Source organism: Plectropomus leopardus, chromosome 18 (genome assembly GCF_008729295.1).
Source record: "Plectropomus leopardus isolate mb chromosome 18, YSFRI_Pleo_2.0, whole genome shotgun sequence".
Classification (NCBI taxonomy): domain Eukaryota; kingdom Metazoa; phylum Chordata; class Actinopteri; order Perciformes; family Serranidae; genus Plectropomus; species Plectropomus leopardus.
Window position 1 is genome coordinate 1,183,528 of NC_056480.1, and position 26,962 is coordinate 1,210,489.

The window sequence follows — 26,962 nt, forward strand, 5'->3', positions numbered from 1 at the left end:
CACCCACAATCCTCTCTTGATGCTTTTATTTGCTGCAGGAGATTGATGGTTTAAAGGGCTCTGCTTTCATCGCTTTAACCTGGGAAGAGAAATCCTCCATGATTACGCCGTCAGTCTCAAGCGACGTCAGTGACACATGACTGCTGCACAGCTCAGACGGACTCAAGTTCTACAGATTTTTATTTTTATTGATAATAATGTTATTTAACAGCTTAGGTAAACGGATCAGTAGCACATATAAATGAAATACAGCACAAATCAATCAAAAGAAATACATGTGACACATAATGACCAACACATATAAAATATACAAACTATAGTGTACAAATGAGCTCAATCAGTAACAAGGACTTTGCACAGATATTTTGAGGGGCTGTTGCTCTGATTTGCAACATTTGAGCAACAACTGTACCTGAATGAACCTGAATGGTGTAAGCTATTTTAAAATTGTAAGATTAAGTGAGATACTCACAATAGCTATTTTTAAAATATATGTTCATGACATCCTATGTTATGTAATGTTTCTGCTTTGCCGTCCTTATTGTTTTTTTATTTGTGTCTATGATAAAACAAGACAAAATATAAAGTAACATAAGGAAATGTACAGCTGTGATGAACTGAGGGCTTGTAGAAGAAACCCACCAGAGACTTCATTTGACATCAAACACAAATCACTGACAATGTAGGAAATACATGAGGGACCAGAACTGAACCTTGTGGAAGACCTCACCCTATGTTGCTTAAAACCTATTTAATTATATGTTTGTTTCTACAATGTCAAAAGCTTTTCAAAGATCAGGATACACTTGAATGTGATTTTTTGTCTAAAGGTGTCACTAATCTGTTCGCTAACTGGACCAAAGCTAGAATATTTTTAAAATACATGTCAACTGTTTTTTCGTTATCACTTTTTCTTTGTCTTTGGGGGACTTTTACGTGTAATTGACTAAATATTATGTTAGTTGCATGTTAGTTTAGTTTGCTAATATTTATGTGCAATGTTTCCATATAATATATTGTAAAGCTCAGCGTGTACAAGAAATGATAAAGTGAAAATAACCTCATGGAAACCTCTGGTTTGATGAAATCTTTACTTTTTTTAATATCTTGAAACCATCAACATTTACTCAAGCATTCAAGAGAAAAAGAGAGAAAGAGAGTGAGAGAGAGAGTTGCAGACTCAGAGCAGTAGCAGATTAAAACCAGCAGCAGAGTCAAAGTGAGTCAGGTCAGGACTGGGAACACTGGTCTCTCCTCAGTGTCTGAGAGAGTGGAGTCTGGGAGCCCTGGGTGGCCTCACAGGTCACAGAGCCCACCTTCCTCCACTGGTCTGCAGAGAGCCTCAGGGTGCTGCTCCAGCTGTAGCGGCCGTCCTTCTCCAGCACCCCGGGGCTCCTGCTCTCCTCCCAGCTGCTGCTGCTGCTGCTGCTGCTGCTGCCGTCCACCTTCCAGGACAGACTCCAGTCTGAGGGGAAGCCCTTGTTGGCCAGACACATGAGCGTGGCCTTCCCCTGCTCCAGCTCCTCACTGGAGGGGGGCAGCACCGTCAGGGAGGGACGGCGTCACCTAGGAGACAGCAATCAGCTTAGAGGACAGGGACCACACAGCTGTCAGTCAACCAGCAGACACTTGGACACACATTTACTGTGTGAGAGTGATTTAGTCCTTTAAGGAGTTTCTGTCAGATGTTTTTTCTGCTCCAGCAGTCACTCACTCACTCACTCAATGTTTCACTTCCCTTTAAGAAGCCTCTCATGCAAACCAGCACAGAGAGAATCATCATACAGAGCCACCCGAAATATATCAAACTACTCTGGAAATATCACAATTTTAAAAATTTGAAAACTTTTTTTTTATCAAAACCATCCAAACCTTTAACTATACATTACTTTAAAGTATGAAATAAAAAGCTATGAACTCAAGACAATCAAATGTTTCTCACATGGATTTCAGTCATTATTTAACAAACTTTTAAAATAATTTAGAAAAGGATATATATGATGCAATACAAAAAATAACAAAAAAATCCTAATGCAAATTTTTTCTTACTGTGTTCAATTTTACTAGAAGAAGACACATTTTGATTCATCATAACAACCTTTATCACTGTGGTGAAATATTAAAAACCAACATTAGCATTAATATTTTTTAAGCAGAATTCAAGTCTGAAGTTATTTAAACTCCAATAAAACAAACAATAAAACGACAAATAAAGTCACGTTTTGTTGAGCTGCTGAGTTGTTCTCCATGATAACGGAGCCAAAAAAAAAAAAACATGAATATTAAAATTTTAATTAAATAAAACATTCAACAAAACCAGAATTTAGGATATTACTTTACAGCACTGCTTTTAGTATTCATGCAGAAACTTTTCAGAGAAATGAGACTTACTTCCAACATCCAGTCTGGTTCCTCCACCGAACGTGTACCACAGTGATACAAAGTCATTGAGCCGCCGTACAAAAACCTCTGACTGCAGAGAGACACGGCTCTCTGACTTTGACACAAACAAACTCACCAAATTTGCCTCTGAATGTATTTCTCAGTTTCTACCTTTTAATTTTTAATTCAATGATTTTCTAGCAACTAACTTTAAGTAAACAGAAGACATCAGATTTTATTTGGGTTGACTTGAGTTACTTTATTGTTTCTCAGTGGCTCCTCCCAAAAGTGCAGCAAAGGTACATCCAACGCACATAACACAGAAATAAAAACACAAAGAATATAAAGAATGTAATAAACAGTGGTGAAAATGGGCAGATCGCATCAAATAAGTTTTTATCAAAAATATAAGACAGCAAATCCTATAAAACACATAATTTTAAAAAAGTGTTCCCTGATGTGGTCGTTCTGTGTTCAACATGTGTACGACAAAGGGACCCTAAATCAAACAGTTCGGCCAAAAGTTGTAAAGATGCGAACATTTTATGAAACTAGTATTGATTTTTTCTAATCTACACTCTGATAAATTGATTGATCCATTGATAAACAGCATCATCAGAGTAATCCAAGTCCCTGTTGGGTCAGTCAGAGCATTTCCATACAGAGCCACTTTGCATCAGCAGCTCCATGCTCCAGTGCTCTGGGAGAGTTTATAGTCCTGAGAGTTGGACACTGGAGGACTGTCAGCCGTCCTTCATGACAACAGAAGACACAGAAATGGTCCTCATCAAAAACATGACTTTGACCTGCGTCCTCATCTGGACTCTCCTCTGCTGCTGCTTCACAGGTAAAGTCCAGAGAATCAAACTCCTCTCCTCTATGAACATCCGTCCCTCTGAAATGAAGCCGACAAAACCATGACGCTGCTTTATGTTTCTGTCTCTGTGTCCTCAGAGTCCAGAGGTCAGGTCACAGTGACTCAGCGTGGAGCAGTGAGATCTGCTGTTGGAGGCTCCGTCCCCATCACATGTAGGATCAGTCAGCAGGCTGGCTGCTCACCTCCATGTTTACACTGGTACCAACAGAGAGAGACGGAGAAACTCCTAAACTGCTCATTTACCAGACTAGCAGTCGAGTATCAGGGATCCCAGATCGTTTTTCAGGCAGTGGATCAAACTTAGACTTCACTCTGACCATCAGTGGAGTTCAGACTGAAGATGCAGCAGTTTATTACTGTCAGAGTTTTCACTATATCAACAGTCAAGCTGTGTTCACACAGTGAAAAAGCGTCGTACAAAAACCTCCCTCAGTCAGACTGAACAGAAACTGAAGTGACAGCTGCAGCTGGAAGCTACTGCAGAGACTGATACACTTCACTGAGGACACACACACACACACACACACACACACACACACACACAATGTCATCACGTATAATAAACATTATACCATTGTTGCTTTGAGTTCAATGTACATTTTTTAAAACAAGTTAAGAGAGAAAATGTATGAAAACCAAATATCTTTCTTCCTTACAACTTCTTACCATCCATTCATAAGCTGGGAGGGTTCGTGACAAAAGGCTTGATCACAGCCTATGTATGAGACTGTATGGGGATATTGGGTGGCAGCAATCACTTCAGAGTGTCGGTCAGGACACTTGTTAATGTGCAGGTAAGTGCAGAAGGAAAACAGAGTCCAGGAATAAAGTTTCAGCTCTTTATGAAATCCGTGCGCATGTGTGTGGTTACTGAAATATAAACACAACAATACAGGCTGATTAGAAAATAAATCACCAATTAAACATAAAAATATACTGAGCTGGGATGTGTATCTCTAACAAGATAACAACGGAAATTACAGCTTCAAATGAGTTATAAACTCAAAGTCAGGATTGAACAATTAACACAGAATGATCACTTAGATATGCAACATAAGCAGAAGAGATGGTGTCACTGATCATAGCATGCAGTATGCATTGTATAAACAACAGGGACTAGCAAACAGCAAATACACCTCTCAGGCTATTGCTAGTTAGCAGCTAACTCCATATCCAACTCCACTCATTAGCAGCTAACTGTTCATATTACCAAATCAGATGACAAACTATTGCTAAGTCATCAATTGACTCAAAGATAAACAGAATTAACAGTGTACCACATGTACAACATGTCAAACAACATAACTCACGGCTCTATGGACGCACACACTGCAGGGAATGTTCAGCCGACGTCTGCTCTGAGCCGATCGACACGTCTGTGGTGCGTTTAAGGACCTGTAGACGGTCGGAATTTTCAAATGCGGCGTAAGCTTTAGTACAGCCTATGACCTCTGCTTCATCCTGGATCACAGCTAATTTACTGTAAGTTTATTTATTGACAAGAAAATATGATGAAACAGAAAAGCATCAGAAACATCCATGATCAAAAATTGCATAAAATAACCTTAAACTTCCCTAAATTGTCAGAAAATATGAGCTGAATAATGTCAACTTATGTTGTCATGCATTGACAATGCATCAAACCTTCTAACAGACAGCAAGAGACAGGGACCGTGCTATCATCTTTTTCATATTTAGTCTTTTGGTAAGAAGCACTGTCTCATCATTTCAATACTATTTGGTGGAAAAAATCAAATAAATAAGATTCATTTCATATCCCTTTTTGCAGATGATATCCTGCTTTATATTTCTGAGCCCAAAAAACTTTGTCAATATTTTGACTTTTGAATTAAGTCTTCAGGATGATTTGCATGCACAGGTTAACAATGCATGAACATTTCTTGAAGGGCAGACATTAGTAATAAAAGAGAGATTTGTGGTTTCGCAATAAAATGGTCTTACCATGTGTTCCGTTACCAAAGGTAAGTAATTTAGCTATTACCATAAAGACAAAAGAGAATATCCACACAATTAAAAAGAAATCTGAAAAAAAAAACTGGACTTGTTATTCTTGTGAATTTTGTGCATTAATTTCACTAAAGCTATAACTGCATATGTCAAAAAAGAAGCCAAAAGACATATCACCTTTATAATACACATGTTAAATCTTTATTGCGGTTAAATGTTTAAATCATCAACACAAGCAAGAACATGTTAATGTTGGAAAACTTATGAGAGAAAGACAGAACCAGAGAGAGTGAGAGACAGTATTGCAGAATGAGAAAAGTAGCAGATTAAAACCAGCAGCAGAGTCAAAGTGAGTCAGGTCAGGACTGGGAACACTGGTCTCTCCTAAGTGTCTGAGAGAGTGGAGTCTGGGAGCCCTGGGTGGCCTCACAGGTCACAGAGCCCACCTTCCTCCACTGGTCTGCAGAGAGCCTCAGGGTGCTGCTCCAGCTGTAGCGGTCTTCCACATCCAGCACCCCGGGGCTCCTGCTCTCCCCCCAGCTGCTGCTGCTGCTGCTGCTGCTGCTGTTGCTGCTGCCGTCCACCTTCCAGGACAGACTCCAGTCTGAGGGGAAGCCCTTGTTGGCCAGACACATGAGCGTGGCCTTCCCCTGCTCCAGCTCCTCACTGGAGGGGGGCAGCACCGTCAGGGAGGGACGGACGTCACCTAGGAGACAGCAATCAGCTTAGTGACAGGGACCACACGGCTGTCAGTCGACCAGCAGACACTTGGACACATTTACTGTGTGAGAGCTGATTTAGTCCTTTAAGGAGTTTCTGTCAGATGGTTTTTCTGCTCCAGCAGTCACTCACTCACACAATGTTTCACTTCCCTTTAAGAAGCCTCTCATGCAAACCAGCACAGAGAGAATCATCATACAGAGCCACCCGAAATATATCAAACTACTCTGGAAATATCACAATTGTTAAAAATTTGAAAACTTTTTCATCAAAATCATCCAAAACTTTAACGATACATTACTTTAAAGTATGAAATAAAAAGCTATGAACTCAAGACAATCAAATGTTTCTCACATGGATTTCAGTCATTATTTAACAAACTTTTAAAATAATTTTAAAAAGAATAAACAACACTATACGATGCAAGACAAAAAAATTTAAAAAATCAAAATTTTAAAGGCAGATCTTTTTCTTTACTGTGTTCAATTTTACTAGAAGAAAACACATTTTGATTCATCATAACAACCTTTATCACTGTGGTGAAATATTAAAAAACAACATTAGCATTAATATTTTCTAAGCAGAATTCAAGTCTGAAGTCGTTTAAACTCCAATAAAACAAACAATAAAACGACAAATAAAGTCATGTTTTGTTGAGCTGCTGAGTTGTTCTCCATGATAACGGAGCCAAAAAAAAAAACATGAATATTAAATTTTTAATTAAATAAAACATATAACAAAAAACAGAATTTAGGATATTACTTTACAGCACTGCTTTTAGTATTCATGCAGAAACTTTTCAGAGAAATGAGACTTACTTCCAACATCCAGTCTGGTTCCTCCACCAAAAGTCCACCACAGTGATACAAAGTCATTGAGCCGCCGTACAAAAACCTCTGACTGCAGAGAGACACGGCTCTCTGACTTTGACACAAACAAACTCACCAAATTTGCCTCTGAATGTATTTTTCAGTTTCTACTTTTAAATTTTCAATTAAATTATTTTCTAGCAACTAAGTTTAAGTAAACAGAAGACATCAGATTTTATTTGGGTTGACTTGAGTTACTTTATTGTTCGTCTCAGTGGAAATTTTGTCTTTGGCTTCTCCCAAAGTGCAGCAAAGGTACATCCAACGCACATAACACAGCACAGAAATAAAAACACAAAGAATTAACAGTGGTGAAAATAGACAGATGACAACAAACAAGTTTTTATCAACAATACAAGACAGCAAATCCTGTTTAAAAAAAAGTGTTCCCTGATGTACTCGTCCTGTGTTCAGTGTGTACGGCAAAGGGAATAAACGACCTGTATGTTCCTGTTAGCCCTTGTGACCCTAAATCAAACATTTGAATCAAAAGTTGAGACGATGACAGCATTTTATGGAACTAGTATTAGTACTAGTACTAAATTGATTGATCCGATGATAAACAGCCTCATCAGAGTAATCCAAGTCCCTGTTGGGTCAGTCAGAGCATTTCCATAGAGAGCCACTTTGCATCAGCAGCTCCATGCTCCAGTGCTCTGGGAGAGTTTATAGTCCTGAGAGTTGGACACTGGAGGACTGTCAGCCGTCCTTCATGACAACAGAAGACACAGAATTCAGAGGGACGGATGTTCATAGAGGAGAGGAGTTTGATTCTCTGGACTTTACCTGTGAAGCAGCAGCAGAGGAGAGTCCAGAGAATCAAACTCCTCTCCTCTATGAACATCCGTCCCTCTGAAATGAAGCCGACAAAACCATGACGCTGCTTTATGTTTCTGTCTCTGCGTCCTCAGAGTCCAGAGGTCAGGTCACACTGACTCAGTCTGGAGCAGTGAGATCTGCTGTTGGAGGCTCCGTCTCCATCACATGTAGGACCAGTCAGACGGTTTATTGCTCAACCCCATGTTTTTACTGGTACCAACAGAGAGACGGAGAAATTCCTACACTGCTCATTTACTCCACTAGCTATCGACCTTCAGGGATTCCAGATCGTTTTACAGGCAGCGGGTCACATCCTGACTTCACTCTGACCATCAGTGGAGCTCAGACTGAAGATTCAGCAGTTTATTACTGTCAGGGCTTTTATGTCATCAACAGTCAGTTTGTGTTCACACAGTGAAAAAGCGTCGTACAAAAACCTCCCTCAGTCAGACTGAACAGAAACTGAAGTGACAGCTGCAGCTGGAAGCTACTGCAGAGACTGATACACTTCACTGAGGACACACACACACACACACACACACACACACACACACACACACACAGATCATCTTCAACCTAGGTTAATTTACACCAGCAAAAAAACAAACAAACAAACAAACAAAAAATATCCTTGTATGCTGATAACATCTTATTCCACATTACAAAATTGTCATTCCTTCTTTCAGTGATCAATCAGATCAGAGGATAATGCAGAGTGTTCGGCATCTCTAAATCACAATTTAAATGTACATCATTTTTTCTGTGTGGAATTGGCACTCCACTAAACTCATATAAAATAGTTTAAAACAAGTATTTCTCCTACATTAACAAAAAAGTCACATTCACTCATCCTGTCTTTCCTGAAATTAACTTCTTCTTATTATCCCATGGAGTGTCACTCTCATTGTGGCTCCGTTAATCATATATTATTTAGGATTAAGGATATTTAGGCCTTTGACATTTTTTGTAAAACCAAAACAACTAAAAACTGTGGCATTTCACAGTTCAAAAAAGGAGGACCAATGCAGAAAACCTAGCTGGCAGGTAGACAGAACAAAAAGCAGTTTTTTTGTGTAAAATGGCAGCCAATTAAAACGGAGGGAATGGGCTAAACCAAAAAACAAGAACAGGGGAAAAGAAAAAAAAACAGGATGATGTTACGAACATGAGAAACAAGAGAGAGCGGCACTGAGAGCAGATGATCTGACACTGAAACAGGGAAAAAACACACAGACTGAATACACAGAGGGAGGAGGGTGTTAATGACCATCACCATCTGCTGCAGGCCACATTTTTTAACAACTGACAGTCATAGAAAATTTTGGGTTTTATTTTGTACTGGCGCACCTGCAGCTGAAGTTCATACCAGGCTTTGTTTGATCATTTCAGAGGTGTTTTTCCTGCTTGATTTTGTAGATTTGCAAAGTTGTCGATTTGGTTATTTTTCCTCGATATTTGTGCCTGTACCATAAGTTAGCAGACCATGTATTTAAATGGTTTCTTTTTTGGACTACTTTAATTAACATTCTCTCATCCTAAGTCATCAGATATTGCAGCTTTGTCGGTAGACTTCTGCTTCTAAATACTAAATTCTAGGTATCCTTATGCGTCTACTATTTATGCTCTGGAACACTGCTATTGTGATATCAACAAATGCACATGGTGTGATCGTGCAGCATGTGGTTATGTTTGGACAACAAAAGCACCAACGCTGGGACGTCAATAAACGCACATGCTGGCATGGGAAGGAGGCACATGGTGTCAAAAAAAAAGAAAACACATTGTTGTTGGATTCATCTACTACCTCTTCCACCTGCCCTATACATACTTATCAGAAGTGTTTCAGCTTTTCGCTGCTCTGCCGCAATTCATGCGCCCACGACAGGTTACATCCGGCAAAAATGTCATGTGAAGCCACCCGTAAATGTGATGGGTGGGCGTGGCAGTAACTGATGAACTGAGGCTTGATTCCATTTTGCAACTTGGATGAAAGCATCCACTCAAAGACTGACATCAAAGTACTGGAAAAGTCAATTGAGCAGATAATCTTTCCATTTGTTGCTCTCACCTTTCTTCCTTTTGTAAATGCCGAACCCTGTAGCACCGACGATGAGGACAATAAGAACAACCACTGCAGCAGTGACAAAATGCAGAGCCCAGAAAATGAAGTAAAGATTGGAAAATGTGACCTTTCCTGAAGATGAAATGTGAAAGAGAAGTAATTTTTTCATCTTATTTTGATGAAGACATGAGGGGCCGAGCTGCTTAAGCTTTTTGGTCTTTGTGTTTTTCCCTCCTGTTGGAAGAGGGGAGTGTCTCTCTTCTGAAGACAGATGGATGAATGATACAAAAGTTGTGGAACTTGTTTTACTACCATGAAGATCACGGTTTCAGTACACTGTGTCAGATCTGGTATCGAAAAAGAAACAACATCCAGAGCTTCAAATGTCACTGTTGAACAATGTTTCATCCAGTTTGACAGTGTAATAGTATAAGTCCTTTACTAAAGGCAAGAATGCATGCATGCAGCACAGCGATAGTTTGCAAGACACCAATAACGTTTGAAAATTATCTTTATAACATAACATATCTTTATACATAACAATGGATCATGTAGGTCTGGATCATTAGTATGTTTGTAAATTTCCTCTTGTACAGTAAGAAAGCTGCACAGACAAATGTGATATAGCAGTCACTCATTTTAAACACAAACAAAAGCTTTCTGTTTTTTCAGTCTCCATCAGTCTCACAGCTTTCCTTGTAAAAAAAACAAAAAACAAAAACCTGCTTGAGCCTCTCCCTTTTTAGCTTTACATTTGACTTCCTCATGGACTGACAGGAAACACTTCATACCAGTTTATCAAGAAATAAACATCTAAGTGAAGTCGTGTTAATTTCCTGCTGGAATTTCATCTACACATTTCTAAGTAATGATGCATTTTCAACACTGTGTGTATTACTACAAACTTCAACTGTCTTGGCCATACATCACATAGAAAGTACATTCGTCATTACCAGAACAAAATTTGGGCACCTGTTTCTCTGAACACAGAGGAATTACAGGTCCAGAATTGAATGTTGTTGTTGCCCTCTAGTGGAAAAATTTGGAAATCCACCCTTTAAAAAAAACCTATAAAGCTCTGTGTGAGCTCTTTTAGTCCTCCCATGTTTTAAGTGTGTTAAGTGATCAAAATTGAGTGAGATAAATATATAAATTCCACTATAAGCATATCCATACCTTGGGTATACTTTGCAGTAGTATTTTTTTAAGCAGACATTTTTGTTTTATTGTTTTTGTTTCTGTATAATATAAATGATATCTTCCACATCATGCTGAGGATGTCAGATTAAAAATTACTAGGAAATTGTAAATGAACAAATTAAAACCATCTTTAATCTGATTTTCGTTCATGTAAGGTAAGTTAAACCATGTCCTTATTAACACATACACACACACACACACACACACACACACACACACACACTAACAGAATCATCAGGGGACTGTTTCTGCACCTTGACCAAATCGGGCCTCTGATTCTGGTCAAATAATCTATTGTCAAAAAAAAAACCAAAAAACAAAATTGATAGAAAATGTGTTGAGATCATTCCCCATAACATTATTGCAAAACACACACATACACATACATGCATGCACACATGCACACAAACACACACACACACACACACACTTTAAGTAGTAGTATTTCAGAAAAAAACCCCGATACAATTCTGGTAGAAAAACAGAGATCATGAACAATATCAACACAAAATGAACACATTTGAAGAGAATGTTAAATTTGTATGTAGTTATTGAGAAATTTAGAATTTACTAGAAAGAAAGCCAGCATTTTTGTATTGCACAAGCAGACCACCGTTATATCTTTGGGCTAAGCCATGTTGTGATTCATAAACATGCACCAAAAAATTATTAGTACTGGAGTTCACTGCATAGTCTTCATCAGAGTGTTTCAAAGGTGGAAATGTCAAACAGAAATCAGTGATGTGACAACTAAACAAACAGACATTGATGGACAGTTGATATCTCCAATGCAAGGTGATCTTAAACTTCACTGACGCAATGTGTTTCTCCAAGTCTTGACATGTGATTCAGGAAACTAATAGTAATGAATAATCAGTGAGACCTTTGTGGGTAATTCTGCTCCTCATAAAACCTCCTGAACATTGAAAACTGAGGGAGTTCTTGCCAGAAGAAGTTTTAGCCGGCTGCAACCTGCAATTCACCACTAGATGCCACCAAATCCCCCTAAATTTTTACCTTGAACAGTTTAAAGTCACAATGGTAGCTTTTGTTCTATGACTTGACAGATGTATCAGTGTCCTCTTGCTTTCTGTGCCCAACAAACTCTTTTATAAACGGCTGTTTGACACCTGCAGTCTCAGATACAGTCCCAGCACTCAATACCTTGCAGATGCTTGTAATGTGTGCACATGAATATGTGTTGGCCTATATGTTCACAATTGAATGTATATTTGTTTGCCAAACAACAAACTGGGATGCAGCAGATTTTAGCAGTAAAAAGTGAAAACATATATAACATATATAAATAAATAATATAACCTACCTCCAGAACTTTCAAACACTTCTATTGTGTCTCGCTGATACTGAATACACAATTCAGTGTACTCCCCCAAATGCTCAGGAAAGCTGGTGAACATTTTTTTCATCCAGTCCACTTTTGGTTCGGCTATTATCTTGTTGCTGTCACAGGAGCCCACCTGAACTTCATCAACCACTCCGACACGCACAAACTGTGGGAAGTTTTGAATTCCAGTAGATGCAGTTATTAAATACTTCAGTGAGTGTTTCACTGCAAGACATCATCCTCAATATACCTTTATTTATACAACACCTTTAAAAACAGAGATTACAAAGTGCTCTGGCAAGCAAATTAAAAACTGCATCTGTCTGGAGGGAGTAGACATTCTGCTTTTAATCTGATCAGAGTCAGGTGCTCTTGATTAGCTGATAGCAGACAGGTGAGCATGATGAACAGAGGCAGGAGACAAAAAATTAGGGAGGGAGACGGCCCCCACTCGAGCACACACAGAAAACACAAAACACACATATGTTTAAAGAAGTGTTCATTACTTTAGAAAAAAAAAATCAAAATTAAACTCACATTTTGTGCTGCAAACATCTAATAATTCTTGGATTGAATAATTGGATTCTTGGATGAATAATTCTTCTTTTTGCAAATTATATAGTAAAGACAAGCACATATAATGTTTACCATGTTTGCCATCTTAGTTTAGCGTGTTAGCATGCTAATTATCATTAAACACAAGAACTGCTGTTTAGCATACTTAGCTTTGCAAGCATATCATCATAAATCCAAATAATAGGACAAAAAAATTACATAAGGCAAGGCAAGGCAAATTTATTTGTATAGCACGTTTCAGCAACAAGGCAATTCAAGGTGCTTCACACAGAACATTGAAATACAACAACAGGGGGAAAGGAAACACATTTAAAACATTAGAAAAGAAGCATGTAAAAGGTGATTAAAAAAAGCAAGTGGGATAAAACGGACCCTCAACAACTGATACAGAGAGAAAGAAAGTCCACATATGGTGTTGCTAAAAAGCATGCTAAACACATGCAAGTGATTATTCTTTTATCCTTCTCTTCTAAAATAACTATACAAATGAAATTTTTATTATTTCATTTCTCTGAGCAGAACCACCAGTTCAGTCGGTCCTTTGTGGATGTAAAACAGTCAAAGTTAGCTGGGGGCCATTTGAATGTTAACAGGCTGGATCCCTGAAAAATAAAGAGATTAGTGATGTCAACGTTACAAAATTCATTATATAATTTGAATTAAATACATGTGGTCCATCAGGCTGGTTTATGACATTTCAGAAAATCCCATCAAATTTCAGAAAACACAACCACATTCAGAAAACTTAACAATTCACAAAACAACATACAATAATAAAGTTTCACAAAACACAACTACATTTCAAAATGTTGTTTTGTTTTCTGGATTGTTACATTTTGACCCTGAAAGCCAATGTACAGAGTGTCAAGACATTTATGTAGAACTATCATGGGTATTTAATAAGTGAATTCAAATTTGCATTATTATGAAAGATGAGTAAAAACATTTTGTTCCTCACCATTATTTTTCCTTTTGCACATAAAGACCCCAATGATGCCGACTGCCAGCAGGATCAGGACTATAAAAACTCTGATAATTAGAGCACCAGCATGGACCTCTCGGCCTGAAACAGCAGAACATTTACATGAGAGTCACTTGTATTGTTTGAACTCAAAAAATGGGAGGGCGACAGGGCAACCTAACAAAAAATTGCCACAAAATAAGACGGACATTTTTAAAAAAGTTACAAGAAATTACCCAAAACTGAGTAACAAAAAAAGAAAGAAAAGTGAAAAATTAAATACATAAATAGATAAACAAGAAAATGAACTCAAGAAAGTGCTAATATACTGTTTTCTGTGGCATAGTTTTAAATACATAATCAGTTAGAATAAGAGTTATTAAAATTTTATGAACTTTTTTTGCTGTCAAAAATGGGATTAATTGTTGTTAACTACTGAAATTCTGTAATTAACTGCGGTTTTAAAAATCATTTGACAGCCCCAGTTACATGTTGCCGACTCATACATTCCTCTCAATCATAACTTATGATGCAATATCAGTGTGTGGCAGTGTCACTTTCTGCAGAGACTCTGCCCGCTGCCTGTATTTTCTTATTGTTTTCTAATTTTTTGTGCTCGACAGGTGTATGGGAGTAAACATCCATAGCACTCAGTTGAGGTTGAGGCTTTATAAAAATGTAGTGCAAATAAAATTGGGGCTAAATGCCAGATGAGAGTCTGGGGTTGTTTTTTTACTTTCACCTGAGTGTTTACAAATAGTAACCAACAATCCTTCACAGAATACCTGTTACAGGAGACAGTTTTGAGTGTAAAATGAAGAGCTGCATCCTCAGCAGAGACTTTAGTCTGATATGAGAGTGAAGTTTAATGTTTTCTAGTGTTATAACTGTGACCTGCTTCCAACTAACGGCCTAAACCACATGGTGGTATATTAGCGTCTACAGGAAGGCACTGCTCACCACAGTGTAAAGGAAATCACAAGGTCTTGTTAAGAATAGACGCGATTAGCTGAAATGTTCAAGAGTCCAGAATAATAGTGGATTTGTTGCTTGAATTTCAAACAAGTGCACGCAAATGTCAGTAAACTTCATAATGGAGAATAGAATAACCATAATTATAGCCTGTTAACATGCATCATCTGCACTCACAGAACTACAGTTAAAATGTGTTTAATACACGCTTAAGGAATTAATACACACACTGCCGCAGTTTACCACAGTGACACTAGAGGCAATGCATTCTATGGGAATTAAAAACTGTCAGTTACTGAGAAATTCAGGTGAAGAAGCCTAATTAATACAAACGGAGGTATGGTTGCATCAACAACATAAAAATAAAAAGCATGTACAGCATGTGAGGTAAAGTTACCTAAATATCCTTTTACCACCTTCTTTGTATCACTATCCATCCAATATTTGATGCAATATTTCAGGACTCCTCTGAGCAATTATTAAAATGTGCAGTATTCTTCCAACTCTTGAATGTAGGCTATATTTAACACTTGACACATATACTGTACTAGTTTTATATTTTACACACTTTACACACACAGCACATATATTATACATTTTTAGAATTTAAATATTCACGTACTAATTGTTTATTCCTGTATTTCTTTAAATTTATATTCTTACACACTTTATACTCTAAGCATACTTTTTTATTTTTGATATTTACATTCAAGTGCTTATTGTTTACTATTATTGTATTTCTATTTTATATTTTTACATACTTGTGCTGGTACTTATTTCCATTTGCTAAACTTCTCTATGCTGGCATCAGAGCGACTGTAACAAACCACAACTTCCCCCGAGGATCAAAACCCAGCTAGCAGGGAATATTCCCACAACATTGGTTAACGTTAGCTACAAGTTGCAACAATGTTTTAAAGAAAGCTTTTTAATCTAATGTTCAGAGAACATTTTAAGAATGTTTATCATTTCAAATAATGTTCCTATAAGGTTAAATGATGACTAAGACATAATGTTATAATTGCAACAATCTGGGGATGTTTTGGTGATGTTGAGGGGTGATGGATCATAGAATGGTCTTTTATAAAATGTTCCCACAATGTTACATGAGAACAAAGGAAGAACATCCTCAAAGCAACATTCAGAACATGTTATTGAGGCCTTTTAAAAATAAAATGAAATTGTCATGTAATGTGATATGTTAACAAAAAAACCCAAACGTTTTTGACACTGATAGAGAATGATATCCTGACTAAATGAAGAACATTCTGGAAAACAAAATAAAAAGAAAACTTGCCACTGAAACAATACTTTAACATTGTATTAGTTTCATTGTACCAGTCTCAGAGCATTGTTAGATAAGCTGGATAAATACTTCTGATTCTGATTCATCACCTCTGATAGACGTCTTACCTCTGTTAGTCCTGATTGCTGATTTGTCCAGTATGGTGATGATGTCGTCCTTCATGCTGGAAAGCTGGAACACACACTCGTACCTCCTCCAGTCTTCAGGAGGGACTTCTGAAATGTTCAGATCACTGCTCATCTGGAAGGATCCATCGTGGTTGGGGAGGGTCTCTCCGAGATCCACCTCCTCATGAATCTCCTCTCCGTCTTTCCTCCAGAATATCACGGCTCTGTCGGGGTAGAAACCTGTAGCGTGGCAGCTGACTGCAGAGGACGGAGACTTCTGGAGGAGAGACACTGAGGGGATATCTGCACAGAGAGTCACAGTATATTTTACATCATATTCACTGTGATATTAAATTACATAAGGATGCAAATCGCATCATGTGATTCTACCTGTTCTCAGCAGAGAGATCCTCCCATAGTCCACATACTTCTTCAGCCGGTCAGGACACTCCTGGGTGAGGAACTTTTTAATGGAAGCCATTCCCGCTTTGTCATTGCTCCACTTGTGTTTGGTGATTACACCCTGCTGTACTGGAGTAATCCATGTCTCTGTCTTAAGGTCAAGTTCGATGAAGTCTTCTCCATCATACCCGTACTGATTAAAACCGTTGATCTTCCCAGTCTCATCATCCCACTCACAGCCGAACATCCTCTGGAAAACGTGCTTACCTGAGCGACAGAGACAGAGACTGCAGTCAACTGGCAGCTGAAACAGCGATTTGAAATATGCTGCTACTTATATACAAATGATGATCTTTACATCAGCAGCTTTTAAGATTGCCCTCTCTATATTCTCATGTCTTACATTTGTTTGCTGATAACAAAGTAGAATAAAAATGTTTTGAAAAAGTGAAACGTCAAAATACCTCCAGTTTGGTTGAAGCGCAGCATCAAAATCTCGATGGTGGAACTGAAGAAGCGTTGACCAGCACGACACTCATCAGTGTACCAGTCCAGCTCTTTTGCATCATCTTTTTTTAGTGTTTCCATCCAGTCCTGTTTGGGTTCTGCAACTGTGGTGATGCTGTCGCAGTAAATCACCTCAACTCCATTAACCATTGCAACAGCAACAAACTCCGGGACATTTGGGACTCCATGAGATCCGATGAAGAACATTATCAGTGTGTGTGTCACTGTGAAAGACACAGGTTCTCTGTTACACATTTAATCATGTGTGATTACCTGAGCACAGCAGACATTTTTTAAAATTCTTTCACTAACTGTTAAAAAAGAACTTGCAGCTATTTTAACTGTAACAAAATCATTCAGGTTTTTCCTAACTTCCACCAAAAAGTGTGCAGATTTTTTTCAATCCACATTTCAGGTTTTGACGCACCGGCACCTTGTTCACCACAGACTACGTAAAACAAGGTCCACTTGCAACAACAGTAGGTGCTCCACATTAAACAGTTATTTGAATTAAATTTTAAAAAATGCAACATGATAAATGTTTTTGCAAATGCAACATGTTTACCATGATTGTTTTTTCAGTGCATTTTTTATAAACTCAATAAATTTCCAATTTTAATCGTCAAATTGTAAATAGTCTGATTTTATTTTAAATATCTGCCTAATTTCCAGTAACTTAATCTAGAAATGACCTCTTTTGGACCATCTGATTTGTTTGATTGATACCTCTAAATTTCAGAGTTAAGTGTGTATATGGCAATGTGTATATAGTATAGTATGAGTGATCATCTAGCAAGATGGAAATAGTCAAACTCCTCAATCCACTCCTAAAATCTATCCCAAAAGATTTGCAGCATAAGTTAACAATTGAGCTTAGTTTATTTTGTTACATATGAGAATAGACATTATTCTTAAAACCACCAATCTAAAAGTTTAGTCTCAAGTAAACAGATTTCCCAGAGATAGTAAGCTATGCCCTCATGTTGAGCCTATAGATTATAAAACTTTTTTTGCTGTAAAGTTGGGCATTTTATTATTATCAACAAAAAAATAGAGAAAAAATACAAACAAATGTCTATTAAATTAATCTGCGGTTATAACAACAGGATGATATGTAATCTTACCTGGAGATGTGACACAACAGAAGAGGAGCAACAAATACAAACTTTTCATCATGTTTTTGGTAGAGCTGATCTTGAGCTGAAAAAGTGAGGCTTGTGTTCAGGCCCGAGAGATCACAAACTCAAATTCAGGGAAAAACCTCAAGCCCAAGCAGTTGAGAGTGTAAGATGAACAGATCTGATGGCTGGACTGGAGTTCAATTCTGTTTGTATAGTTGGCACATTTTTCATAACATATCCATTTTGTGAAAAACAAAAAATATCATAAAAAATCTGTTATGTATTTTATTTACAAAAATCATTAAAGTATTTTTTGTTATTTTGTTTTTAATTAGTTTTGTACGTCTTCTTCCACAACATCATAGAGACCCCCCTCTCTTTTCAGGCTAGTTGGTTCATTCCATACACAGTGAGAGAAAGCTGTGTACAACGTGTGATATGCAATGTAAAGACAGGATAATAGAGTCAAGTTTTTCTTTATAAATACATAATACTCAGGTTAATACCAACAGCATCAAGGTTTGAATTGCTGTTTCAAAGCAAGCAACTGGTTTTGCTTATGCCCAATCTTGAAGTGTATAAGAGACAGAGAGACATACCGGATGCAGAGAAAATCACACAGGAAGAGAAGGGCAGAGTTGCAACACTTTTCTTCACCAGGAAACTATTGTGACGTATGTTTTGACTAACACTGTGTAGTAGTTAAAGTGTGATATCAGATCATGATATCGGTTGTCTCATAATGTTTTGTCTTTTCTGAGTCCAGGGTCTGTTCCAATTTGTGTAACTAGATTACAGCATATTTCATAACAAATAAATTATGATGGGTTTTTCAGTGAACTATTAATTACATAAACTCAAAGTGACTCAATTTTCTTTTTGGTGCATTATCACTATACTCTTTTCCTGATGGGCAGTCTGGTCCTGTGTTCGCATGTTTGATGGATGTGAGAGAAATCAAACAGTGGTGTATGCTCTATGAACCAGCACCTGCACTTCATATCGTGAGGCTTTGTTGCAGCTCGCCCTCTGTTGGTACGCAGCAGTTCAGATTGTGACATCACTGTTCATGCTTGGTGGACAGGTGGGTTTTCCTTAACCCCAAATTGCACAAATTGAAACTGTGAAAACAAAACACACCGAATGAAAACATGTAAATTTGAAAAAACTCCAATTCATTGCAAAAAAGCTTTTATGCTCACATGAGGTGGTATTTCAGGCGATTTGAAAAAGGCCACATTTTGCAAAATTGCAATGGAAACAATTTTTTGGCTTTTATAGGTGAGAACTGGCTCCCTCGTGATGCAGCAGGTACTACAAGACCTGATATTGCATCACATAACTCTTAAACAGTTGAGTAGATCATCTAGAAGTTTTGAATTCACAGTTCCTCTGTGAGCTGTGGATGCTGTCCGGCCACCTTCTCAGCTGATGCTGTCCAGTGACGAATCATGACGCAAATTAGAGTTAAATGTGTAAATAGCACTGTGTGACAGTGAAGGATCCCCATCGCCCATCCCCCACATGTCCTGAAATCTGAGAAATGTTTTAAAATCTGTATAAGTATATAAGTGTGTGCTTGTACTGGGGAGCTCTGTTTTCTTGCGTCTGTGCTCACCCGTCTGTGTTAGGTACATCTATTTGCTACATATCAAATCAGGATGAAAGAAAAATCATTGTAGCAGTAAAAAGTAAAAAATAAATTTGCCAGTTTGTTGTAAGCGTTGCATCAAACTCTCAATGTTTGAACTGAAGAAGCGTTGACTAACACAACACTCGTCAGTGTACCAGTCCAGGTGTTTTGGATCATCTTCCATTAGTTTTTTCATCCAGTCCTGTTTGGCTTCAGCTCTATTGATGTTGCTGTAGCAGTAAAACACCCACAAACTCTGGAAAATTTGGGACTCCATGAGATCCAGTGAAGAAAAACTCCACAGTGTGTTCAACTGCAGGATAAAAAAGAGTTTAGTTTTTAAGTTATATTATCACCATGGTTACTCCACTGTGGAGATTAGTTTAAAGGTGCTTTCTGGTGCATAAAAAGTATTTTCACTACAATTAATAGGCCCTTGTCATAAACACAGCTCAGACTATGTTATGAAATATGACAATAACCTTAAGCGTAAAGACATTATTATAAATGCAATGTGACAATGTCAAAGTGAAACTATGATTCCTAATGTCATGATTCACATACAATGACCAACAACTTTTACAGTAACAATAATAACAAGATGTAATATCACAATGTGGTCTTACCTGTAGATACAGCGTGACAAAAGAGAAGCAACACAAATAACGTTTTCATCTTGTTTTGATGAGTAAGTCTAAGCCTTGTTAAACATTTACCTTTGATACTGAACCTGTGGAGCGTAGGGCGTCACCATTAGAGTCATAAAGGAGACTATGACCAATGAAACGATCATGGAAATATGCTTTACTGCTGCTACTTACAGAAACATTTAATGTCATATCTAAAGATGCATGGTGTTATAGACAGATAGATAGATAGATAGATAGATAGATAGACTATTTTAGAACATGTAAACAAACAAAGATAAAATTAAAACAAAATGACAATAACAAAATGGATAACAATCTATACATAAAATTCAATTAATAGATTCAAATAAGCGACAAGAAGTTGCATCATACATGTTAGAAAAGAAGTAGGAGGCAATATAAACTTATATCCTACAATTTCTCAGCTTATCAGTTAATTTGTGAAGTTTATCTCTAACATAAAGAAATTACATACACTAACATATTTACAAATGCAGCTTAACATGCAAACATACACACATATCCATAAACTTACCTATATATATAATTTGTATATATACTTTCCATTCCTGGTAATAATATACAGTATAGTGGAAAAAAGTACATCCTAGCTAACAAATTTTGGTTTCTAAACCAGTCAGGAACTTCCTTTTTCTTAAGCTTTGAATGTTTATTGAGCCTTCCTGCATAATATTTTACATGCAACTTACATGTCCCCATAAAGTGTTTTGGAAAGGAATGTTGTAAAAGTTATGGAAGTAAAAACCTCAAGGAAATGTTCCAGTAATGTCATGGGAACATTCAGTGTTAGCTGCTTTTGATCAGATGAAAGTAGCAATGTAACAAGTAAAAGTACAAAAATATCTGTGTAAAAATATACTTAAAGTACCAAAAGTAATTGAAGAGTGACTTGCATTTTTAATTTTGACTTCGGTAAGGGACATACAACATGAAAATGTAGTAATTTATTCATGTTTTAAATAAAAAAGCCACACTCCATCAAACCCCCTCCTCTGAAAAATAATACAGTCCAACATTTAAATATTTTCTTCTCTTCACCTTAAACTACAGCTGATGGAGGCAGCGATAGTCTAGCAACGATGAATGTTTTTCTCAGTGGAGTATGGTGTTTTTGGGCTTCAAATCCCCATCGGTAAGGGCTTTCTCACAGCAAGGTAAAGCAATGAAAAATATGTCGTCATGAAATATCACTCAAAAATATTGCTTAAGTTGTGCCCAAATCTGTAATGTAAACCTGCTTACAGTCGTTCAAAAGCAACGTTGCTCTGTCAGTCCTGCAGCAGTCATTACTTTATCTCTATGAGAGACCTATGTAGGAAAATTTTGCTGACCCCTGATCCTCGACTCAGTTCAGCATCTTCTTCTAGTCTTCAATGCCCACCTGTCAAGTGGTAGTTAAATATTAAAAGTGCATTTTTTTTTACTGTATTGGTGTCCACATTATTACAATAGTTTATATGGTGAACAGAATATAAGTTGCTTGTCCACAAGGGGGGGTTGTTTGAAATGCTTCCTGTTAGAATACTTACTGTTAGCAGGCTACAACCCTGAAATATACATAGCAGAAAACAATGTTAGAAAATGAAGAATTAGAAAAAAATATGTACCTTATGCATCACTATCACTTGTCAAATAAACGCACAAAGGAAATATGCAGAATCTGAGGTGCCTAGGGATGTCCTGATCTGATCTCAGACATTGGTATCAGGGCCAATCATAGCATTTTGTTATTTTACAGAGCCTGATGCGATCTTTTGTTTAATGTCAGTTATCACAGAGGTGTTTTTACTTTCCTGCACAGCAACATGGTGCACAGTCTTTGTTAACCGCTCCACTCAGCTGCCCCTGTCTCCTCTCTGTTAAGCTATTGTGTGTGTGAAGAGCAACGTCTGAGACTCGCAATACAGGAAAAAGTCATTTACCAAAGTTATGAGCACTTGTTTAATTTTAGCCCAGTGTGACTCCCCCATTTGCCTTTAATTATAATGCACAGTGTTTCTCTGCCCTGCTCAGAAGAGAGAGGAAGATATGAGAGTAATGCAGAACTTACTTGGATCGGGGCGAAAAAACATGATCGGGACATCCCTAGAGATATCTATTCTAAATGCAGCGGTGGAGTAAAAACATCCTTGTCCCTCACCATGATTGTTCCTTCTCCAGAAAAGGATCCCAGTGATACAGAGTGCCAGCAGCAGCAGTCCTACTAAAACTCCAATAACAAAACCAGCAGGAAACTCTGAGGGAGAACCTGGAACCAAAGCAGAACATACACACTATGGGTTCCTTCATGATGTTGAAACGTATCAAGTCTTGCTTTGAATTTTGCGTCTACACCTCCTTCCTTTCCTTGTTTCTCATGCGCTAACTACTCTATCCTTTCCTTGTAGCGCCATCTGTATGTAAAAAGCCATTAAACTTTGCAGTACTTCTCAAAGTAAACATCAGCACCTTTATCTTTCTCTCAGTCACTTTTGGCCAATACTGTCTTTCATAAAGGCACAAAAAGTCACTCTGTAGAATTTTTTATTGGAGCCCATGTGGGTAGATTTTTTGGGCATTTGTTTTAAAAAATATTACCGTATTACAATGCATGTTCCACGTATCCTCATACAACAGATCGCATGATATCTAATGAATTAGTGCTGCTATTGGTTAGGGTAGGCTTAGGAAAGTAAAGTAACATAGCTTAGGTTTAGAAAAGTAAATTTGTGTAAGTAAAGTTTCGGAAAGTAAAGTTACAAAGGTCAGGTTTGGGAAAAGAATCATAGTTTGGCATCATCACATCATGTACTTAACGTAAAGCTGCATAGGTTAGGTTTAACATGGTTTTGTGTACCTTAAAATAAATCTTACTCAAAGTTCACTTACTTTCAGATGAGACATGAAAATTTGTCTCCTGGGGAAAAGTTCTGTTTTACATTACTTATTTTACATTATTACTTCCATCATGTGATTGCAGCCTTCACAATTATGTGTGTCATATTTAAGATCGGTTGCATTCATTTTCGCAGGCTATAGGCTTTATACCAGGCATGTCAAACTGGTCCACAGGGGGGCCGGTGTGGCTGCAGGTTTTTGTGCCAACCAACCAAGAGCACACAGTTTGACAAATCAACTGTCTGAAGACGGAGATCAGTTGATTAAATGAGTCAAGTCTGGTGTGCTGCTACTTGGTGGGAAACAAAACCTGCAGCCACACCGACCCCCTGTGGACCAGTTTGACATGCCTGCTTTATACTAACAGTGCATGAGCACATCCTGATGTGTTATGTATCTATTATGTTTCATATTTACGCCTGTGTTCAGTGCTTTACCTGGCTGCAAGACAAATTTTCTTAGGGACAATAAAGCTAAAATTGAAACTGACATAGTGACACTATACACAACAGTTTCTCAAAAGTTCCTCTTAGGTTTATGGCCTAATTGTCCACCAAGATTCAGAGTAATTTGTATCAATGTCTTTGAGATTTCCAAACAGGTAATAGATAAACACAAGCTAAAAAAAAAAAAAAAAAACACTATCATTGCAGATCTCATTCTTACCCCAGTTGGTTCTGATTGCTGCTTTGTCCAGTTTGGTGATGATGTCCTCTTCGTGAGACAGCTGAAACACACAGTCGTACCTCTTCCAGTCTTCTGGTGCAATTGATGAAAAGTCCAGTTCAGCGCTCATCTGGAAGGATCCATCGTGGTTGGGGAGGATCTCTCCAAGTTCAACGTTCTCATGAATCTCCTCTCCGTCTTTCCTCCAGAACATCACGGCTCGGTCGGGGTAGAAACCTGTAGCGTGGCAGCTGACTGGAGAGGACGGAGACTTCTGGAGGAGAGACACTGAGGGGAGGTCTGCAGAGACAGAGCTACATATGAGTATGCTGAGAAACAAGAATGGCACGTGTATGTCTGTTTCCTTTTTGCTGGAATAAATAGGCACACTAGAAACCAAGAAGGCACATGAACATTGAAACCATGTACAACATTTCATCTGGCCATGTGATCCACCTGTTCTCTGCAGAAAGCTCCTCCCATAGTGCACATACTTTTTTAGCCAGTCAGGACATTTGTGGATGTAGTAGTTTTTATTGTATTCTAATCTAGCTTTCTCTGCATCCCATCTCAGTTTGGTGATGAAAGCCTGTGGTTTCGGAGCAGTCCACGTCAGCGTCTTCAGGTCCAATGCAATGAAGTCTTCTCCATCATAACCGTACTGATTAAAACCAATAACCTCTCCAGTCTCATCATCCCACTCACAGCCGTTCATCCTTTGTAAAATGTGGGCATCTGAGAGAGCAAAGATGAAAGTGGCATCAATTGGCCATTAACAGAGAACATCACATTTTCACCACAGAGAACTGGAGAGAGAACATTTTTTAACCAGTAAAAAAAAATGTGATATGAATATAAACATACTGTACCTCCAGTGTGGTTTAAGCGTCGCTTTAAGCCTTCAATGTTGGCTCTGAAAACTCGCTGATTACCAGAACACTTCAGAGCATACCAATCCAGGTGTTGTGGGTCATCCTTGATTAATTTTCTCATCCATTCCTGCTTGGGCTCTGCTGTCTTGATGTTGCTGTCACAGTAGCCCACCAGCACTTCATCAACCATCGCAGCACCAACAAACTCTGGGAAGTTTGGAATCCCAGATGTTGCGGTAAGGAAATATTTCAGGGAGTGTTTCACTGCAAGAAAAAGAGAGTTTGTTATAGAGTTAACATTGTAGGACTCCTGGTTTGTCTCAAAGTCAATGGGTTTTTTGGATGTGTTTTTGGTTATAAGCCTGAAATAAGGTCTTTGGCTAACACAAGATCAAGAACTTTATTTGCCATTTTTACATGCACAGTCAGGCAGTACAGGTCAGGTACATAGGGATTTTTGTGCAAGCTCAGAGTAAGACAACAGAGATACAAATCATAAACCAAAAATGATAATAATAAATAATTGAAATTGAAACACACAATATAAAAAACAATAAGTTTAAATAAGTTACAGACTATAAAATGCTATGGCTTACATATTGCAGTTTTTATTGCACTTTGTCCTGAAACGATAAATAACTGTAGCAGAAATTGGGATTTACATAGATGAGGTAAACATATCCTCTACCCTCCTTATGTCTTCTGCCACCAGTCTGACTGGAGTTGGAAAGAAGCTGTGATATTTTAAGCTTTCATGTGTCTTATAAAAGGTTATTGCCAACAAGTGGCTAAATTAGACTACTGTGCCAAACACGGCTTTGCAAACTGCAACCCAGTGTAGTTCATTTATAGCTTAATCCTAGGAGTGGTGTTAATTTGTGAGTATTAACTTTCTCAGCAAAATCCTTAGTACAAACATAAACATTTGTTTACCACAGAGCATATTTTCTGCAATAATACAAAAAAAAAATGGATACATTCTTATTTGTGGAAGGTATACAGGCTAATTGAAAAGCTGATTTGTTAATATTTTGGTCATTATTGTGTCTATGCTGTAATATTGCCTTGTTGTATGATTTGTTTGCTGTAGTTGATGAGTCTGGTGTGAAGGATTTATGTCCTTTACCAGAATATTTCATTAAATTTCATTAAATTTATACACTTCATATACAACACTATTATTCTACCTTCAGCTTAACTAAATGGATGAAGCAGCTGTAGTTTTAATTTTAATTTTAGCAGATTGAGAATATTAATAAAAGAATATATAAATCAATTAATAATCGATGTATTATTATGGATTAAGATACCTAGCTGCATATCAAAATATAAATTATTATTTTTAGTAGTAGTAGTAGTATATGTATTTGTATTATTGCTATTAATATTCTAATTATTAATTAATTTATTTTATTTATTTGTTTAATCCACTCTGAACTTGTGTAAGCTTACTTACAGCAGATATTTGCTCTCTTGCGGTTGTGTTCTCATGCAATTGCTGCCAAGAGAAACTATTAAACTTCGTAGTTATATTTTTTATTTAATTGTGTCATATAAACAATAACATGTAGGAAAACCAAATCCGCACGTCCCCTAACGTTAACTGACGTCGGTGTTCTGTTTCCTGGCAGCAGTTAAAGTTGGCTTTATGACTCCCAACCGCATGACGATTAAATCACTTTATCACTGTCATACTTATAACTAAAGAATATGTTTGTTTTTTTTCTAAGAACCACCGTATTAAAGTAACATTACAAGTAGTGGCGTTATTAGAAATTCGTTGTGACAAAGTGAAAGTGAAACTATGATTCATAATGTCACACTTCACATACAATGACGAAATCAGACAAGTTACAACAAAAACAAACAAGAGGTAAAGTGTGAGTCACACTGGTCTTACCTGTTGACGCAGCTTGACAAAAAAGGAGCATCGCAGGTAACGTTTTCATCTTGTTTTGATAAGTCTGGAGCTCAGAAGAGAAAGCTGGTGTGACATTTGTCTTTGATAGACTGAGCCTGCAGGTTGTAGGGCGTGTCCATCAGAGACTT

General features: G+C 37.6%; 2 protein-coding genes, 1 pseudogene and 1 gene segment (V, D, J or C); 1 reads left to right on the forward strand and 3 right to left on the reverse strand.

Moving 5' to 3' along the window:
* Positions 1-57: 57 nt before the first annotated feature.
* On the reverse strand, positions 58-12,902 carry LOC121958116. The segment is given in 4 exon segments: positions 58-1,445; positions 5,812-5,933; positions 6,766-6,847; positions 12,891-12,902. Coding segments are annotated over 4 exon segments (432 nt in total).
* LOC121957488 lies at positions 2,728-3,794 on the forward strand (annotated as a pseudogene).
* Positions 12,903-13,106: 204 nt separating the features above from the next.
* Positions 13,107-18,803, reverse strand: LOC121957485 (major histocompatibility complex class I-related gene protein-like). Its single transcript, XM_042506077.1, has 7 exons — positions 18,794-18,803; positions 18,198-18,273; positions 17,031-17,297; positions 16,555-16,833; positions 16,165-16,467; positions 13,777-13,881; positions 13,107-13,420 (listed from the first exon to the last, which is right to left on the reverse strand). The coding sequence occupies exons 2-7, from the start codon at positions 18,247-18,249 to the stop codon at positions 13,383-13,385; spliced, it is 1,044 nt and encodes a 347-aa protein (XP_042362011.1). The 5' UTR covers positions 18,250-18,273; positions 18,794-18,803; the 3' UTR covers positions 13,107-13,382.
* A 2,610-nt stretch (positions 18,804-21,413) lies between these two features.
* LOC121957482 (major histocompatibility complex class I-related gene protein-like) lies at positions 21,414-26,914 on the reverse strand. 3 transcript variants are annotated; one of them, XM_042506073.1, is made up of 7 exons: positions 26,814-26,914; positions 24,911-25,177; positions 24,498-24,776; positions 24,042-24,341; positions 22,639-22,746; positions 22,028-22,045; positions 21,414-21,879 (listed from the first exon to the last, which is right to left on the reverse strand). In XM_042506073.1, the coding sequence occupies exons 1-6, from the start codon at positions 26,860-26,862 to the stop codon at positions 22,038-22,040; spliced, it is 1,011 nt and encodes a 336-aa protein (XP_042362007.1). In that variant the 5' UTR covers positions 26,863-26,914; the 3' UTR covers positions 21,414-21,879; positions 22,028-22,037. The 3 variants fall into 3 exon arrangements, with proteins under 3 accessions (XP_042362007.1, XP_042362006.1, XP_042362005.1); XM_042506072.1 differs by having other exon boundaries at positions 21,414-22,045; XM_042506071.1 differs by having other exon boundaries at positions 21,414-22,746.
* Between the last annotated feature and the right edge of the window lie 48 nt (positions 26,915-26,962).

Excerpts from the sequence above, each read along its gene's own strand:
- LOC121957482 (XM_042506071.1), bottom strand. The coding sequence starts at position 26,862 with ATGAAAACGTTACCTGCGATGCTCCTTTTTTGTCAAGCTGCGTCAACA. Across the intron at positions 25,178-26,813 it reads TTGTCAAGCTGCGTCAACAG|TGAAACACTCCCTGAAATAT; the intron begins GTAAGACCAGTG and ends TTTTTCTTGCAG. Across the intron at positions 24,777-24,910 it reads ACGCTTAAACCACACTGGAG|ATGCCCACATTTTACAAAGG; the intron begins GTACAGTATGTT and ends TTGCTCTCTCAG.
- LOC121957485 (XM_042506077.1), bottom strand. The coding sequence starts at position 18,249 with ATGATGAAAAGTTTGTATTTGTTGCTCCTCTTCTGTTGTGTCACATCT. Across the intron at positions 16,834-17,030 it reads GCGCTTCAACCAAACTGGAG|GTAAGCACGTTTTCCAGAGG; the intron begins GTATTTTGACGT and ends TCTGTCGCTCAG. Across the intron at positions 13,421-13,776 it reads GTGCAAAAGGAAAAATAATG|GGATCCAGCCTGTTAACATT; the intron begins GTGAGGAACAAA and ends TTTATTTTTCAG.